The sequence below is a fragment of the Lonchura striata genome, chromosome 11 (assembly GCF_046129695.1).
Source record: "Lonchura striata isolate bLonStr1 chromosome 11, bLonStr1.mat, whole genome shotgun sequence".
Classification (NCBI taxonomy): domain Eukaryota; kingdom Metazoa; phylum Chordata; class Aves; order Passeriformes; family Estrildidae; genus Lonchura; species Lonchura striata.
In genome coordinates, this window is record NC_134613.1 from 22,221,664 (window position 1) to 22,238,250 (window position 16,587).

General features: G+C 47.3%; 1 protein-coding gene across 2 annotated transcripts in view; it reads right to left on the reverse strand.

Annotated features, from left to right (window-relative positions):
• IGDCC4 (immunoglobulin superfamily DCC subclass member 4) overlaps nucleotides 1–13,900 on the reverse strand; it is an 87,801-nt gene extending 73,901 nt beyond the window's left edge. For both annotated transcript variants that reach the window (XM_021552575.2, XM_021552574.2), the window contains exon 1: nucleotides 13,741–13,900. In XM_021552575.2, coding sequence (XP_021408250.2) covers nucleotides 13,741–13,849 — 109 coding nt within the window. In that variant the 5' untranslated portion in view covers nucleotides 13,850–13,900. The remainder of the gene's footprint in view (nucleotides 1–13,740) is intronic.
• Nucleotides 13,901–16,587: the final 2,687 nt, after the last annotated feature.

Consider the following 16,587-nt stretch of genomic DNA (forward strand, 5'->3'; position numbering starts at 1 on the left):
CCAGCAGAGGTCACTGCAATGACTGGGAGCTGGAGGAGGGCCAGGGCACCATGCATGCATCTGCCAGGGATCCCACCCAGGCTCCAGGCAGGCACCCTCACACCCACGACAACTGCAAGGCTGGAGAAAGCAGGAGCTCCAGCTGAGACCACCCAGCCTCTCGTGCCTCGCATTCACTACCTGCAGTGACAAAGTGACTGACACAGCCACAGCTGCCAGAGCTGCAGGAGGGAGCACAGACCATCCTCCAACAGCCATCTGCACCAGCACCAACATCCAGAGGTGGAACACACGTGGAAGAGAGGCAAGGCCAGGCATCCGGCACCTCAACTTGCTCACGCTTCATATAAGAAGCAAGGAGTAGCTGAGGTACAAACAGGATCCAGACATGACAGTGGCAGGCACTCCAAGGACATTTCTGCTTGTGCCCAGGGGTTTGAAGAATTCAGCAGCACCCACAGCTCATTCCCAAAGCCCTGGCCTGAACACTGCACTGCCTGGGAGTCCTGCATGGCCTGTGACCTCAGACGGGGCTGAGGAGAGGCCTGGACACAGCCCCCTTCATCCACGTTTCTTGGGAGAAGGCGCTCTCTCTAAAGAAAACAAGTTACAAAGACACCCCAAGCAAATGACAGTGTGAGACTCCAGTGCCTCTCAAGCTCTAGAGAGAAACTCTGAATTGCTTCTCTGCAAGTTGCACCTTCCCCGATCCTGGAAGAAAGCTGGGGTAAGGGAATACCCATACACTGCATATCTCCTTAACATGAGGAAAAGAAAAATCTAAAATGGGCTTCTATCAATCAGCTCCAAAGCTATCTCAGAAAAGCTGCATTATCTCCCAGCAGCCCAAACCACTCCTATTTGTTACAGAATAATAAAACCATTACTACTGAGCAATCACACTATTACACTGTTGTTTTACATGGCTATAATTTAACAGTTCTTCACTGTTTGCTTTAGAAAATCTGTTCTTGAAAGGTCTATAAAATTATGAACTCTTGTTCCAATTTGAAAATATAGGCATGACACGGGATTTCTTTTTTCTAATAAACTACATACCCCTACTAGTAAACACCAGCTTATAAGAAACATCTTTTGTTTATTGAAAGTAAATAGCATGTGGACATTTTAAACAAAAAGAAGGTGGGAGGCAGAGGGGGACAGACAGATTATGTTTTTCACTTTCATTTTGCCTTGTGTCTAAACAAACAGTTCCTAACAGCTTTGTTTTCCAAACCAACTTTTTCCCAGCTGCTATATGGAACCACAGAAAGGGAAAGCAATACTCAAGATGTACAAAGATTACTTGACTTTGCACACTCGTTTTACTCAGCAATCAGTGGTCTGGCTACACAAGCCACAGGGAGAGTTGCTAGGAATAAGCAGTAGCCTTGGAGAGTGGTTGGCTTCACAACAGATCAGTTCTGGGAGGGCTCACTCAGACCCTCACATCGTGCCAGGGGAAACCAGCACTTTGCCAAGCTTTTATGACAGGTCCAAATTTTGCCACAGGAACTGATTCGCTGCCTTCCACTTAACCACAACCACACAGAAACTTGGAAGATGACTCTGAACAACAGCTTAGAGAGAAGGTCAGAGAAAACAGCTCTTACAGACCCCTCAGGGGCAGCTACCTGTAGCATCTGAAAACAAACTATCACCTTGATCCTTTTTAGCCATGGTTTTTACTGTTTCCATTAGGTACAGGAAGCACAGAGATACTGACCCAAAAAGACAGAAGAAATTAAACTAGGATGGAGCATACTCTAATGTTTCTGAATTTTTCATCATCTTCAAGATCAAAGATATTAATCTTCAAAGATCTTTCTCATCCCTCTGCCTTCAACTGATGATCAAGACACCAAATATTCCCACACACCTTTTTCTTGCCTTCTTGCTACATAGTTTAGTGTTACTTAGACTACCTCTACCTCACAAGTTCCTTGCCCACAAGAGATGTAGCAACACTTCAATAAAGTTGCAGGGTGGGAATAGCTAGAGTTAATATTTTTATCCCTTTCTTTCCAACAGCAGAAGATTCCTTACATCCAGGTATAAACACAGAGACATGACTCTAAGAGAGTCTCAGAAATCATGTGCAAATACATGGCTCTCATCACAGCTCTCACACACCGCTGAAACTTGCTATATTTAACCCACCACTTTCTTAATTACACATCATGTCACAACTGAGCAGCCCCTCCACAGGCAATGGTCCAGCCCCTTCTGAGCTGGACCTTCATGACCATACCCAAAAAAGGCATTTGAAGGGCCTCAGACTGAGTCCAGAACGTGGTAACTTCTCACTTACACCTCATTCAGCCATCCAGGTCTTGCAGGAAAGCACCTGTTCAGCTGGAAATGTGCAGGCAGCCCGAGCCAGCCTGCACTGTGGGAAGCAAACTCTCTGCACAAGCCCTTTCATGAGGCCTTTTTCTCCCACTGCTGCATAGCTGCCACAACAGCAAAGTCCCCCTGACAGCACATGGATTTTACTGCTAGTTGCAGTGCAAATGAGATAATTAAGTCAGAAATCTTCAAAGCCCTGCCACTGCCATGAGTAGTGAGATTTTGGAGCTCACCTGAAAATAAAAATGGAAGGAGAAGGGCAGGTAAAGCTCCTTCTCTACCAACAGCCTGAAGTCTAGCTGTGAAACCACCCAGGAAACAACTAAGTCCAGTTTCCATCAAGAAGACGTCCTTCCTAGCAGCTGGGAAGTCACTGTACGAATACAACCCTTAAAAAAGAGGAGCATTCATATGGGAAACCCAGGGTCACAACAGATTTGCCAATAAAATGCAAGGTATGAGCAGCCAAACTGCCACATTTTAATCAGTTACAGCCCTCTTTTCTTGCTGTGTGATGGCTTTCTGCTTGCAGAAAGAGACCAGATCACATCTCTGTTCTTATCTGAAATACTGTCTCCAAAAAGAAGAAGCAAGGAACCCTTCTGCAGGGGTGTCACTTCAGTGACAACCCAAGACACACACACTCCTCAGACTGAGCTGAAAGCTTTCACAACAAGCAAAATCTCTGGCATGTATTTAGAACTATTTATTGTACAATTCTGTCTTTTATAAAAAAGTTAAGCAAAGAGCCTCCCTTGTTTGTTCTTGATAGGCTGTGGCTCAAGACTGAAGTGTGTCTTCAGGGCAGGGTGTAAAGTGCCATAATGCAGAGCAGCTACAGAATGTCAAAGAACAGCTCTGGTTTCAATCCTACCAAGTACACAAGGAAATACACATTTAGACCCTCTCCCTGCTCCTTGTGCTTCCCAGCTCTCTCCAAACAGCCAACCTGTCCTGCAAAGTCCCTGTGGAAAAGCCTGGATCTGCAACTTGTCACTCAGAAAGGGCAAGAACCAACCCTCCCATGCTGCATTGGAAAAAAAATCATCTACTTCCAAGAAGAGAAGTCAGGCTCCTCAAATTCCTGCCAACTCTCCTGCATTTCCCAGGTAATTGCACAAACCATGAATTAATAAGAAATAATGAGCCAGTACACAGGGGAAGAAAAGACAATTCAGAACAGCAATGAAGAGAACTAACGGAAAAGTACATTTTAATAGCTCAGTGCAGACGACTGTCACTGCAAGCCCACAATGCCCCAGGAGAGGTGTCACTTCCCGGAGAGGACACAAGGACACACACCACCCACACAGCACAGGAACACAAGGCAAAGGTGAGGGGGGCTTAGGGTAGGAGTTAATTTTGCAGAGAGAACAGACAGCGTGGGCAGTCCTGACAAAGCACCAGCCTGACCAGGGATGGCCTTGTCACCACCCACCACATGGCCTTTGGGAAGTCACAAAACCCATCTGGGGTTCACTGCCTGGCTACAGCTGCAGTGTCTGACACCAGCTCCCTCCATGGGTGTGGGCCACCCCTGCTTTATCTAGACCTGCTCTGCTTCTTTCTGTTATCACCCAACCCCACAGGTATGTTATCAATGCAGCCAGCCAGCCTTGCTGGGACAATAGCAGATAAAAGGGTAGGTCTGACAGAGAAAATAATAAAATGGGAGATGATAAACTGTTAAGTCAAAGGGGTGCTCACAGCTAGACATGCATGGTCTTACCAAGGACTTGACCACCTTGGGAGTTTAATCCTCCTGGCTTAACTTCTTACCTATTCCTGTTTGAAAAGACAGTATCTGTGATCTGGAAACTCAGTTATTATTGAAAGAGCAAAGTGACTTACAGCTCAGGCATTGTGTTAGGAAAAATAGTAACATAATGACCATATCTGTGGCTACAAGGATGTACATAAAGGTGGAGGAAAACAAGGAGCAGTACAAACTTTTGAACATGGGTAGGATCGAGGGTCAGAATGGGTGGAAATCTGCCCTCCCGTTTCCAAACTTAAACTTACATCTATCATAACAACAGAAGGAAAATATATTTCACAACCTACTTCAAAAATGCCTCACACCTACTTAGCTGTTTAACTTTCCAGCATCTACAGTGCATTTACCCACTGTCAGCAAAAGTTCAGAGCACATAAATCTTTCTGTTTTCCAAAGCTGCAGCCAGCTGAAACCTGACAGTTTGAGGACAAAGCAGTAAAAGGCCCGGGTCTGCTTCCAAATGGTGAAGGACATGCCTTCGATACACACTATCCGAGCAGCAGAATTCTTGTGGGGACTGTCACACCACTCTGGGGCCCTCCCGGATCAATGGGGGTCTGGGCCTGGATATGATGCTTCTCCCTGGCTTCTCTCCTGGGCTTCTGCTTATCTCACTGAAACATATCTGAAAAAGAACACCTGGACTTAACACTGGGATTTCAACAAAAACACCCCAGATCATGCACGTTTCTCAACAGTGAGGACAGTTTTTATCTCTGTGCATCCGACTGCTGGATGAGCACTACAGATGGTGGCTGCTTTGGACCAAGGAATCCAACCTCATTTATTACTAAAACCAGGTTTATTTCCATTAATCTAGACTAATTACTGCTGCTGCTCCTCCTTTAATGAGGTCCGTTGTGCCTCAGCACATAACACCAGCACAGGAGAAATCCTCATCTTCATAACTAGGCAATTTTGGGCCACTTTGAATAGCTCCTTCTCTACTTTTAGAAACAAATGATGAGAACAATGTCTCTTCCAGAGAGCCAGTTTTATTTCAGGGAATGCTGTGTGATCATTCTCACGTTCAGGTCAACAACAGCCTTGCAAAATCTCCTTTATCCAACTTTTACTGCTGAGCAGGGATTAACATTAATTGAGCCCAACCCATATTAGCCAAGGATTATTTGTTAGTCACCAGCCTATAATCACTTGCATTTTCCAGCAGAAACCTTTACATTGTTCAGATAACTTGCAGGATAATCCAAGTCACCTTTTTAATGAAATCTATATAAAAACACACATTCACATCATTGTCTTCCTCCTTCTAAAATACACAATTAGTTCAGCTTAGAAAATGCTATAAAAATTAGTTCTGTCAAATTTGCAGTCCAACAGGTTTCTGGTGAGAAGGAAATAGTCCTTATGACGGCAGTATTTTTTCAAACCTCACAAATTTTTAAATCCACAAAAAAGTATTCAGGAATTTTCATTTTCAGGTCTGCACATACCACATACCAAATACCAACTTGGTTCTTCTGTTTAAAATCTAAATGGAAGTTACACAGATGTGCCCCGTCCTGATGCTTCCTCTGGTTTCCTGCACGTGAGCCTCCTGCTGCAACACCCCAAATCTGCCTCGGCAACGGCTCAGCTGCACCACAAGGAGACACTCTGGGGGATGAAGGTTTCCTTCCTTTTCCCTCAGCTGGCTCTGATCCCACCACATCTGGAAAACCACATCCAGTGCTGGCTGTCAGAGCTGAATGGCAGCTCTGAACTGAGCTGGGGGGAACTGGTGCCCTAGGGACCTGCATGGTCCAGATCCAAGAAGTCAGGCTCTGAAAGAGTTCCCCAGCAGAGCAAACACCTGACTGCTAAGAAAATCAGGGCTTACTTACTACTGTTACTATAGAAGGCTGAGATTATGGACAGAAAACAGGTGAAAGACTGAAAGAGCTGCATGTACTCAGCTCAGTAAAGAGTAGGTAATCAGGAAATTCAGTGAGCATACACATCCTCGCAGGGAGGCTCTTCATACCAGTACCTGTCTTCACATACCCACATAAACCCCAGGGGGCTGAACTCAAACTGAAGGTGCACATTGCTGAGCGAGGACATCAAGCCAGCCTCCTGAGGGGCTGTGATGGACAAGCACCCACGGCAAATGTTGAAGTCAGAAGTGGGTGTTGCTTTTTTTAAGAGATGCTCTTTTTCAAGCACAACCATTAAACCTGGAACAAGAAAAGTCTCAGCTTGCCACAGTGCACAAGAAGGCAGCGCAATATACTGCTTGCCTTAAACATACTGAACTATCGTAAGTGCCTTCACTGGTGTAAAAACAAAGAATGATCTGACAGCTCAGCCTCCTACCCGGATGCTGAAGTGTTGCTGAAGCCTTTCACCCCTCACTTAACTCCTCTGCTGCTAAACAGCAAATCCTGGCAGCAGCCATAAGCATGAAGTAAATGGGAAGCTCTTCTCTGCCACAGCTGAGAGAAACTTCCATCTCTCCCCCCTTTGCATGTACAGAAAACTCCACAATAGTACTTGTGCTAATGCTGCTCGCCAGATTTTCCACTGACAGACTCTTGAGGAAAGCCTCCAGATAGGAAACCTGCTCCTAAGGATCCTCTTCAATTGGATGACTTTTGACTTTGGGAACGTATGGCTCATCTTCTTGAGGAATGGTTCCTTTTGTTTTCAGTACAGAGAAAAAGAGTACAAAGGAAAAGAAACAAAAGTTGCATTTACTGTGACCTGGGGAACACAGAGCTAAATAAATTTGATCAATATTTTGATTTCTCTGACAAAAGCTGCAATCAGCACTGACACAAACAAGTCGTTAGCAAGCTGGGGGGACAGGAAGGGTAAATCAAACCGGAGTTTCAAGATACTTATCTTTCCATCACAACAACTACCACCAATGACAGTAATTTACATGGCTAATAGGCAGTATTATGTTTACAAAACCATTCTGGGGAGGGAAAATCTAAACAATTTTTGCCAGCCCAGCAAAGGAGCTGGTGTTGGATCTGATCCTGGGATTTTTTTTCCTTTTATCTTATCTGATGGTATTTTGCCAAGATGCCTTGCTATGGAACAACACAAAGTGCCTACAGAAGTGTCTTCACAAACCACACAGACCTGTGGAGGACATGATCACCCTTCTGTCACAGCCTGAATTCTCCAACAGCAGGGCTGCCCTAGCCTCTATAACAAGAGGAAATACCATCAAGCAGAAAAACAAGGGAGCCAAGCCAGCAGTCCCAGCTCCTCCATCCCACGCCACGCTCTGGACCCCTCTGCTGAAGATAACCTCCAACGAGCCCCTTATCTCCCACACAGGGGCAGGTCCCATCCCCAAAACACATGCTGACCCCCACAACATCAGCCTGAACACCTGCTAATTCTCTGCCCTCCCTAGCCCTTGGTTTGGTTTTTCTTCCCATGAAAAGCTCCCTGTCCCTTTCTTACAAGCTCTTTCAAGGCTTTGCCACAGACAGACAGACAGACAGGTGGGACTGTGAGGCCACAGTAATGGACTCAAAAAGGCTCAGTACCTCTGGGTCTACAGAATTAGGAGGATTATGCTCATCATTCCTTTAAAGCAGCACAGATAACCCCAGAAAGGCAAGAGCACATTTTCACTAGACTATCAGCTAAAAAGAGACAAAGATTTCCAAAAGAATATAAAAGCCTTTTCACATGCACAGAAAAAAAAAAAAATCAGTGAACTCTTGACTAGTTTTAATATCGGGGAAAATTCCGCTTTTGTCTGGAAAATACACGGACCCACTTCGCAGCTGTACCCAGCAGCCAGCCAAGAGACACAGAGAGGACAATCCGGCCTTAAGTGCAAAACCTGAGGTAATTTTGGAACCTGTAAGCACTGATGATGTTTCTGAAAAAAAGAAAATTTATCACAGCCCTGAGTGCATGAACAATCAGATTTTGCTAAAACTCTCAGTGCATTGACAGGGCATGGGAAATCCATTTCATTAAGTAATGACCTTTTGGTCACACCAATTAACTTGATCATCTATCGACAGTCAATTTAGAAACGATCAAGGATGCACATTTCCCAGCACACAGTGAAACAGATGAAGGACTTTATCACATCCCTGCTGCCAGCCTGGCATCAATTCTGCACCCCAGGTTTGCTCCACCAAGTTCTGCCATCCCAGCACCATTTTAACTGTTTAATTTCCTCAAGTCTTACATTTAACAAGGTGCTAAGTCATCCCAAAGAGAACTTGGTTCAAAGACCTGAGCAGGAAATGAGACCAGGGAAGTCCGTCGGAACAAGGGAAAGAGCCACAGCAGACTGAGAACAAATGCAATACTTCACATGCTAGATTTTAATTCTCCCACCAATCTGGGCTGAGAGCAAACCTTGAGGATGCTCACATTTCATTAACACACCTTTAATATTAATGACCTGTCCTCAAGAACTCCATGAAAGGTCTGGAAAAACAATTAAAAAATGAAAAAACAAGAAAAGATAGAATAAACCAGGTTATTCCATAGCTCAGCTGAATTTCATAAGGCAATAACAGGCAATTGTGTTTAAAATGCTGATAAAGACTTTTAAATTATTTAAGAACATCTAATACAAAAGTTTCTCTGGAACACAGTAATTGCTTATCATAACCACCACAAAGCATGTTTATTACCCACGGAGATAAGGCACGGCAGCTGCTGGACTTCTCAGATAAAACAAGCCCATATCACAACAGCAGGATCACCTGGATTAGGACCAGAGAGGATCTGACTCAGAGACACCAATGGGCATCAGTGACATGAACAAAAACATGTCCAAGGGAGAAGCTCCATGACCTACACACAAGATGTCCTGACACCTGCAAACAGGACAGTGTCAGATAGACTCAGACACCTGGTTTGGCTCTCCCATGGAATTTTCCTTCTCAGCAGCTGCAACTCCAGCAGATTTTTACCTTCTTGCAAGGAAACACTGACTAGCTCTTCCTCTTCCCTGAAGCTTTCATTACTCTTCAGAATTAGGAAATTCAATGGTGTTTCAAGGATGACTTCAGCATACTAGTGATAGACAAACTAGAAGCTCTTCAGACTTCCCCCCATGTCTGGTGGAAGGTTTGGCAGTACTAGAAGGGCTTGTGAAAACACAGCTTAATGCTGCTTTGTATGAAGGTGGCAGATTCAGTTTTAGCAACTGTGGATCCTCTCACCAACAAGCTGTTAAGTCAGAAAAGCACAAGCAGCATTTGGAGGCCACTTACTCAAGGGATTTTAATAAATGCAAGAAGGGTACTTAAGAGTTATGGTGTTCTTCATGTTCACAGTGTGTAACAGCATCTTCTGCTCAGTGGAAACAAGTGGGGAAACTGAGGCAGAGACAGCAAGTGACTAACACAAAGCCACAGCAGCTCCAAACCCTGTGTTTGGAAGTGCTTTCCCAAAAAAAGGGAGGAAAGCAAAACAGACACTAAGCCCCGTAATATGAATGCTGATGTAACCGTAAGTTATGTTTTACAGCAGAAAAGACTTCAAAAATAAACAAGTGAGTACAAGGACTTGAGATTGTGATTTCTTGCAGTTCTGTGTCTCATCCTACCCAAAAGAGGTTCACTATCTGCTCAAAGCTCCTCCTGCCATCAAGGTACTCAGGTTCCTCCACAAGAGGGTTTTCCAGGTCCCTGTCCTTCAGTCCATGCAGAAATGCATTTCCCTCCTCTACTTGGTCACTTATTTTCAAAAACTCTGAATTTTCTTTGTCCAAACTAGTTATGACTGATTAGCATGTCCAGGAATAATTGGGAAAAAGAAAAGGGAGATGGACAGACATGGAATGGGATAATTATACCTCTTCACCTTCAAAGACCAGCTAAAAATACTGTAGGCAAGTGGATCCAGTTCTTCTCCAGAAAGTAACGAAATTGCACCAGAGTTGATTTTGGCCCAACACACACTTGGGAAGTACTGATAACACGGATTTACCATATCCCCTCTAGTATTACAGCTGACTATAAAACAAACATTTGCTTCCTACTGATAACAAAATGACTATGATCACTCGGAGTTTGTAAAGGTTAGGGTTTCTCTGTCACCCGAGGCAGACCTGTAATTCCCAGTATTCATGCAAAAAATACTTTGTATGTAACACTGATCTCAATTTTCCCTCAGATACCCACTCACCTCATGCAGAAATACAGTTTGGGATGGATTCCAGCAACAAATTACAATCAGATTAAATATTAATTTCCATCTTAATTATATAACCATAACTAGGCTTAATGGCCTTGAAGTCATTTAACCAAGAGAGGAGCATGTAAATTGTGCAAGCAGCATCTCTTACACTGCAAATGCCCAGACTGGTTCACAAGCACCTGGATTTTTTCCCTGGGAGAACAGCCAGCCTTTGGAAAAGCTGCTTCAAGGGAGGTAAGAATTCAAATCATCTGGCAAGCAATATGGTATCAGGAGTCACAAACCCATGGGACAGCACAGTGCTCTGCCCTCAGGATAGCTGTGAGCTAGAGTGAAAAAGATTGTATATGTGCTGAATACTTATTGATGAATTTCATCCTCACCTTTGACAGAGAGAAGCATCTCTACATTTGGCTGAAGTGGGCCATGAGGTTGCCAGAGCAGATGAAGTAACTGGTCCAGGACCACAGTGGGCACTCAGGAGAGACCTCCTGTATGCCACAGCCCACCCCAGCACTTCACAAACTCAGCAGGCCCAGGTGCTCCCAGTGCTGAGACACCTGTGTTGTCCCACAGAAGCCGCCTCTATCTCCAAATCAGACTATGTGCAGGGAAAATAATCTCCTTTCATCCCCAGGGAAAGGCAGATTGCCAAATATTTTCTTTTCCAATTCTTACTTGCGCCACTCTGAAGCGCCTCATGTATGACCAGAAGTCACCCACCCCCACAGGGCCCCCACAGCAGATCAAATCTGCTGCAGCTGCCAGGAGAAAGTCTGCTGCAAAAGAGGGGGATATGCCCGAAAATTAGCCCATTCTGCTTCACTTTGGACTTCAAGGCAGTGAAGGCAGAAAAGCCAACAAAATAAAAAAGGAAAAACCTAGGGAAAACAGAAGAGATAAAACCAGAACTAAGCCCGAGCAATTTCGCCTTCAGCTTCACAGACTAGAAGAGAAACAGAGAAATGCCACCAAAAGCATTCCCCATGCTGGAACAGCTCCTGCCTGGCTTGGAGACTGGCTGTCACAAGAGCTCCAAGCTCCGGCACGAGAACGCTGCCCCTGGAAACGGAATGCAGGTGAAGCCTCGCCAGCGCTGCGTGCACCGTGCTTGGCACGGTCAGTGTCCCCCGTTTCTTGGGGCTGTAGGAGACACCCCATCCCGGTGACACCGCAACGCCACGGTCACAGGGCCGGCGGACCCGCAGGCAGGTGACATCCAGCGAAGCGCAGCAGGCACACGCGATTCCGAACAATGGGAACGCCGACTTCCCCGGCACAGGCTTTCGCGGCAGGCAGCGGCTGCGGGGTCACGCCGCCAAGGCGAACGCGACAGGAAGGATAAAACAAATCACAACTCAAGCGAGGTGGTGTCGAAAAAGGAAATAGCAGGAGAACTCAACCACAAAACCGAATTACACAAAACCAGATGGATTTCAGCTTATCCCTCGGATGGAAAGCTCAGCTCACTTCCCACCAACACGTGTCCTGTAGAGAGCCCAAGGAAAGGAACGAGCACAGCCCCCTTTTTGGAGTCAACTGAAAAGGGGATGTTTAGTGCTTGTTTTTTTTTCCTTAAACCCCTTTCCTGCTACTGAAGGGAAAACAGGCTCAAAGTCAGACAGCAGAAAGCTTTCAAAAACACTGGATCACATCCCCAGCAAGTGTACACTGGCACTGCTTCCATCAAGTCCAGAGGGGGGAAGGTTTTCCATTCTACTTCTGTCCTACAAACTTCATACCCAGCGAAGCTTGAACTTTGTATCAAAACACATGCGGCTTTGGGATCAAACACACTTTCCCAAAACCATTTCAACTCTTTGCCAAATTAATTTCAGACTGAAACAAGTCCATGTTTTTCTTCTCAGAATCAAACCCACCTGTTGGAAAGCACATCCACACGTACCCAGCGGCACGTCTGAGGACTGTGCAGACACACTCACTGCCTCCCTATACAAAGACATGTCCCGTCACTAGAAAACACACAGCAACAATTTTCACAAGTTGCAAGAAACACCAAGAAGCCACAACTGCAAATTCTCGCAAAGCATCTAAAGTTTTCTTGTTGAAGTGGGTTTTGGAAAAACAACATCTACTACACCACCCCCATTTTTTGGTTTTTTTTTTTTGTTTGTTTGTTTTTTGTTTTTTGGGTTTTTTTTAATCATTGTTCTCCATTACATTGGGATCCACGTAGCTGTTTGCTCAAACACACCGGAGACACAGCTCACACTTAGTCCAGCCTACTGGCTCGACTGCTGGTGGGGTCACAGCTTGCCACCCATCTAGGAAAACCAACCCTCTCTGGTGACAATGGGCCATTTACATGGACCGTTATTCACCTCCACAACAGCTACCATAAAGCTGCACCTATGTTGAATCATAACCTAGCCCTAACGTAGCTCACAGTGTCCTGAGGAAAAAGAAAAGAAAAACAACCCTGCAGCCATCCACGTGCTGTTATTATGCTCTGCTGAACCTGAATGCATCATAAAAGGAATAAAAATGTACAATGACATGGGGATGGCTCCTCCACCACAACACCCTGTTTATGGGGGATTTTAAATGAGAGCAAGTCCCTGGCACACGCTCACATCTTTTGGTGCGGTTCTGCCAACCTGTACCTTTCCAAACCCTTCTCGGGGATGAGAACAAAACCTTTTGTGGGCTGTGCATACACAGAGAAAGAATCCCACACCCCAAGATCTGACAGTTCAGCCGACCCTCAATGCCAACTTCAGTGGCAACCACAGAGTGCCACCAACACGCCTGGTGGCCGCGTACGTGTGTCCTCGCACGGCGCTGTTTGCGTAACCGTTGCAAAACACAAGCGTGAGGAGCATGGCTATTCCTGGGTCACTTCCTTGACCAACGGGGTATCTGCCTACCCGTGTGTCCCACACCGGTGGGAGAAGGGCAGGGGAGGCGAGGGGCCCCTCCACAGCCCCTGGACACTTGGGCCTGCTCTGGGCCACGCTGTGCTGGCCAAGCTCTTCACTCCCCACCACCCTGGCACAGTCACTGTCCCTCTGGTGGAAACTTGCCACTGTCCAGGCAGAGGCTGTGGAATGCTGCTGCTGCTGGTCTGCTGTCCCCCTCAGCCCATACACTGACGGGTGGGGAATTGCCACCCTCAAAGTGTGAGGGTGTCACCCCCAATGTCACCCCCCACATGATGACTCCAAAAGAAGCACCATCTAGGCATGGGCCACGAGCACAGCTATCCTCCGACTTGGAGGAAAGAAGGGTACGGGGAGAGGGGGGGGATGGCCACGGAGGGACGGGACGGCCGCTACGGGGAGAAAGGACGACTGGGGTAAATGGCCACGAAGGGGGAAAGAGGGCTGGTACAGCGGGTGACCGGCCATGGAGCTCATCCCCGCGGAGCCGCCCGCTACCCATGTGAGGGCAGGTGGCATCGCTGCCGCCCGCGGGCTGGAGGGCACCGACCCCTTCCCTCCCTCCTCTCCCTCCTCACCCACCTTGCACGGCCAGGACGGCGAGGGCGGAGAAGCAGAGACAAAGCAGCAGGTCCTCCAGCGCCATGTAAGCCCCGCCGGGCGCCGGGAGCAGGGGCCGCCGCGGCCGCATCTACGAGGGGAGCGCGCTCTCCCGCCGCCCCACCGCCATCTTGTGCGAGCGCCCCGGCCCCAGCCCCGCGCTGCCCGCCGGGCCCCGCTGCCGGGGGCGGCCCTGGGCTGCCGCTGCTCCGCCTTTGTCAGCGGCCCGGCCGCCCCTCCGAGGGGCTCCTCCCGCCGCCCGGCAGCGCCCGCACCAACAGGTTGCTGCCAGCCCGCGGCGGGCGGAGCGGCCGCGTTCCCTCAGGGTGGGGGACGGCAGGTGCGGAGCTCCTCCGCCCGCCGGTGGCTCCACAAGCCGCAAACATTTAGAACATTTTATGTGTTTTTTTTTTTTTTTTTAATAATTTGTTTCTTCGACCTCTTTAGTATTTTTCTCGGTTTTGCCACGGGTGAGCGTGGAGGGTACCGGGCCGCCTTCAGCAGCCGCGCTCCCCTCACGATGCCTCAGCCGGCCCCGGGAGTGGCCCCGCTCCCTGAGGGGCTGGACGGCAGGTGCGGGACTCTTCCGCCCGCCAGCAGCTCCACAAGCCACAAGCATTTGTAATATTTTATGTGGCTTTTTCAATTAAAAGTCCACCTCACACGTCTTTAGGGGTTTTTCTGCCCGGTTTGCCCCGGTTGCTCCCGCCGCCGCGCTCCCCTCGCGGCGCTGCCGGGGCTCAGCGCGCCGAGCCCGGCTGGCAGCGGAAGCAAACGGACACCAGTGACCGCATCGCCATGGCTTTGCTGGGGCTCAGTTTCGAGGCACACTCCTTCATGTGTATATCGTTCTTTGGTTGTCAAAGCCTTGCCTGTGCTTCTCAGCTGACTGTAAAAATAAAGCAAATAAAATACATGGTGTGGCATGTCTGCACCCCATCGCTGAGGAGAGAGGCAAGACCTGTCCACCAGCTGAGCCAAGCAGTGGAAATGAGGCAAGGAGATGAGAGATGGAGTCCAAAGCTGCTGCCTCCCCGTTTGGCTTGGCTGGGTCCCAGACACAAACTCGCACCACATGTGTGTGCGTAAAGCCACAGGTGCAGGTTTAATCCCGAGAGCAAATGACACCAAGTCCTTTGGGCAGTGGTACCTGGCACCAAACACAAGGGCAGTCACAGAGTGGGTCTCCTTTGTCCTTCAAAAGGGTACCAAGGTGCCCAGCACACAGGCGTGTTTTATCACAGCAGTGAGGAATGCAGAGGGGGCTTCAGCTATGCAGAATGAAAAAAGAAACCTTTTAAATCCAGACCCTCCTATTTATTAGCTTGTATAATGAACTATGAAAACTTAAATGAAACCAGAAAGGCTGTGTGGTGGGAAGCAGGTTTCCCAGGAGTGTGAGTTATGCAATTCTAAGTTCATATTTGGCACTGCCAATACAGACAAGCCCTGAGAGGCAGCAGCCCCCTACTCTGTAGGGATGTGTAGAGAGGCTTTGCCCAACATCAGGTGGGCACTCCGCTGTGCACTTTGCTGGGAAGGAGTGCATAATAAGGCCACAGCATTCCACTGGCCCCATTCCTGCACCCTCTCACCTCCCTGTGGAAAGAAAAGTGGGTAGTAATATCCACATCCTTTTCTGCACCAGTCCAGCATGGAGGTAAAGATTAACATCCACAAACCCTTCTCTGAGTCCTTCCCACCTGCTCCTTTATGTGTGAGGTGGTTTTAAGGGTGCTCTCAATTTGCTTTAACTAGGCTGCAAAGAAATATCTACTTGTGTCTGCCAGTGTTTTCTTTCAGACACACCCCTGACCATTTTTCTTCAAATCCCAGACATTTCTCCTTCCTTTTATGCAAGAAAAAACTTTACCTTGCAGTGAGGCAAGTCTGACATTAATATAAACAAGGAAAATTGCTAGTTGTCTACAAAACATTAAAAGCATCTGCCTAGGTTAAGGCATTGACCAAGCCTCCATGTCAACAGGCCAGGATTAGACCAGGTTTGAAAAACCCAGGTTTAACCCATCTTAGCTCTCTACCTGATCTTAGTGTTACTTGATTCCTCTCTGGCACCTCTTTGTCTTCCCACATGTCTGTGGAAACAGGAATGAAAGCAGTATTTCGACAAACCCAAGCTTGCAACATATATTCCTTGAATATCTGTCCCTGGGGAAAAGAAAAAAGCAGCGACTTGGCAAACAGCCCCTGAACTGAGGGAGCAGCAGAAACATCACCCGGAGCACCAACTCCTTCACACTGACAATACCTGTGCTCTGCAGGAGCAACACCAAGTCCCAACATCTGCTCACAGAGGTGAAATGATTCCCTGTGGCACTTACAGAGGGAGAGCCTGGCTAAAGAGCCACTTAGTAGATTTGGGAAGGATCAGATAACTCCCTGGCTGTCAGTCTGTGGCAGCAACCATGCCAACAGAAGAGATGTTCCTTCCCAGACAAAAGCACTTCTGCCCCAATACTCAAGGTAGCAAACCCCCATTTATGTGCTACAGACTCCCCAGTGTTCCTGTTCCTGTAGACGAGGCATTGCTGCCTTTCAATAGCTGCAAACCTTCCATACTTTGAGAGAAGAAAGTGTGACAGGTGGAGCAGCAGCAGTAAGTGGCAAGTGTTTGTAGTTCAGCTTTTTGTTCCCCCTTTGAGAGACATTATTTCTGTGCTACATAAAAATTTTGGTGAGTCAGGTGTATGGGCAGTGTATCGTACAGATATCTTGATTTGTATAAGATCCCAGGAATTACAGCCCACTAGGGAAATCCAGCAAAAATCTGCTATAAATTTATCTAGCTCAGCAGGAATTTTGAACATC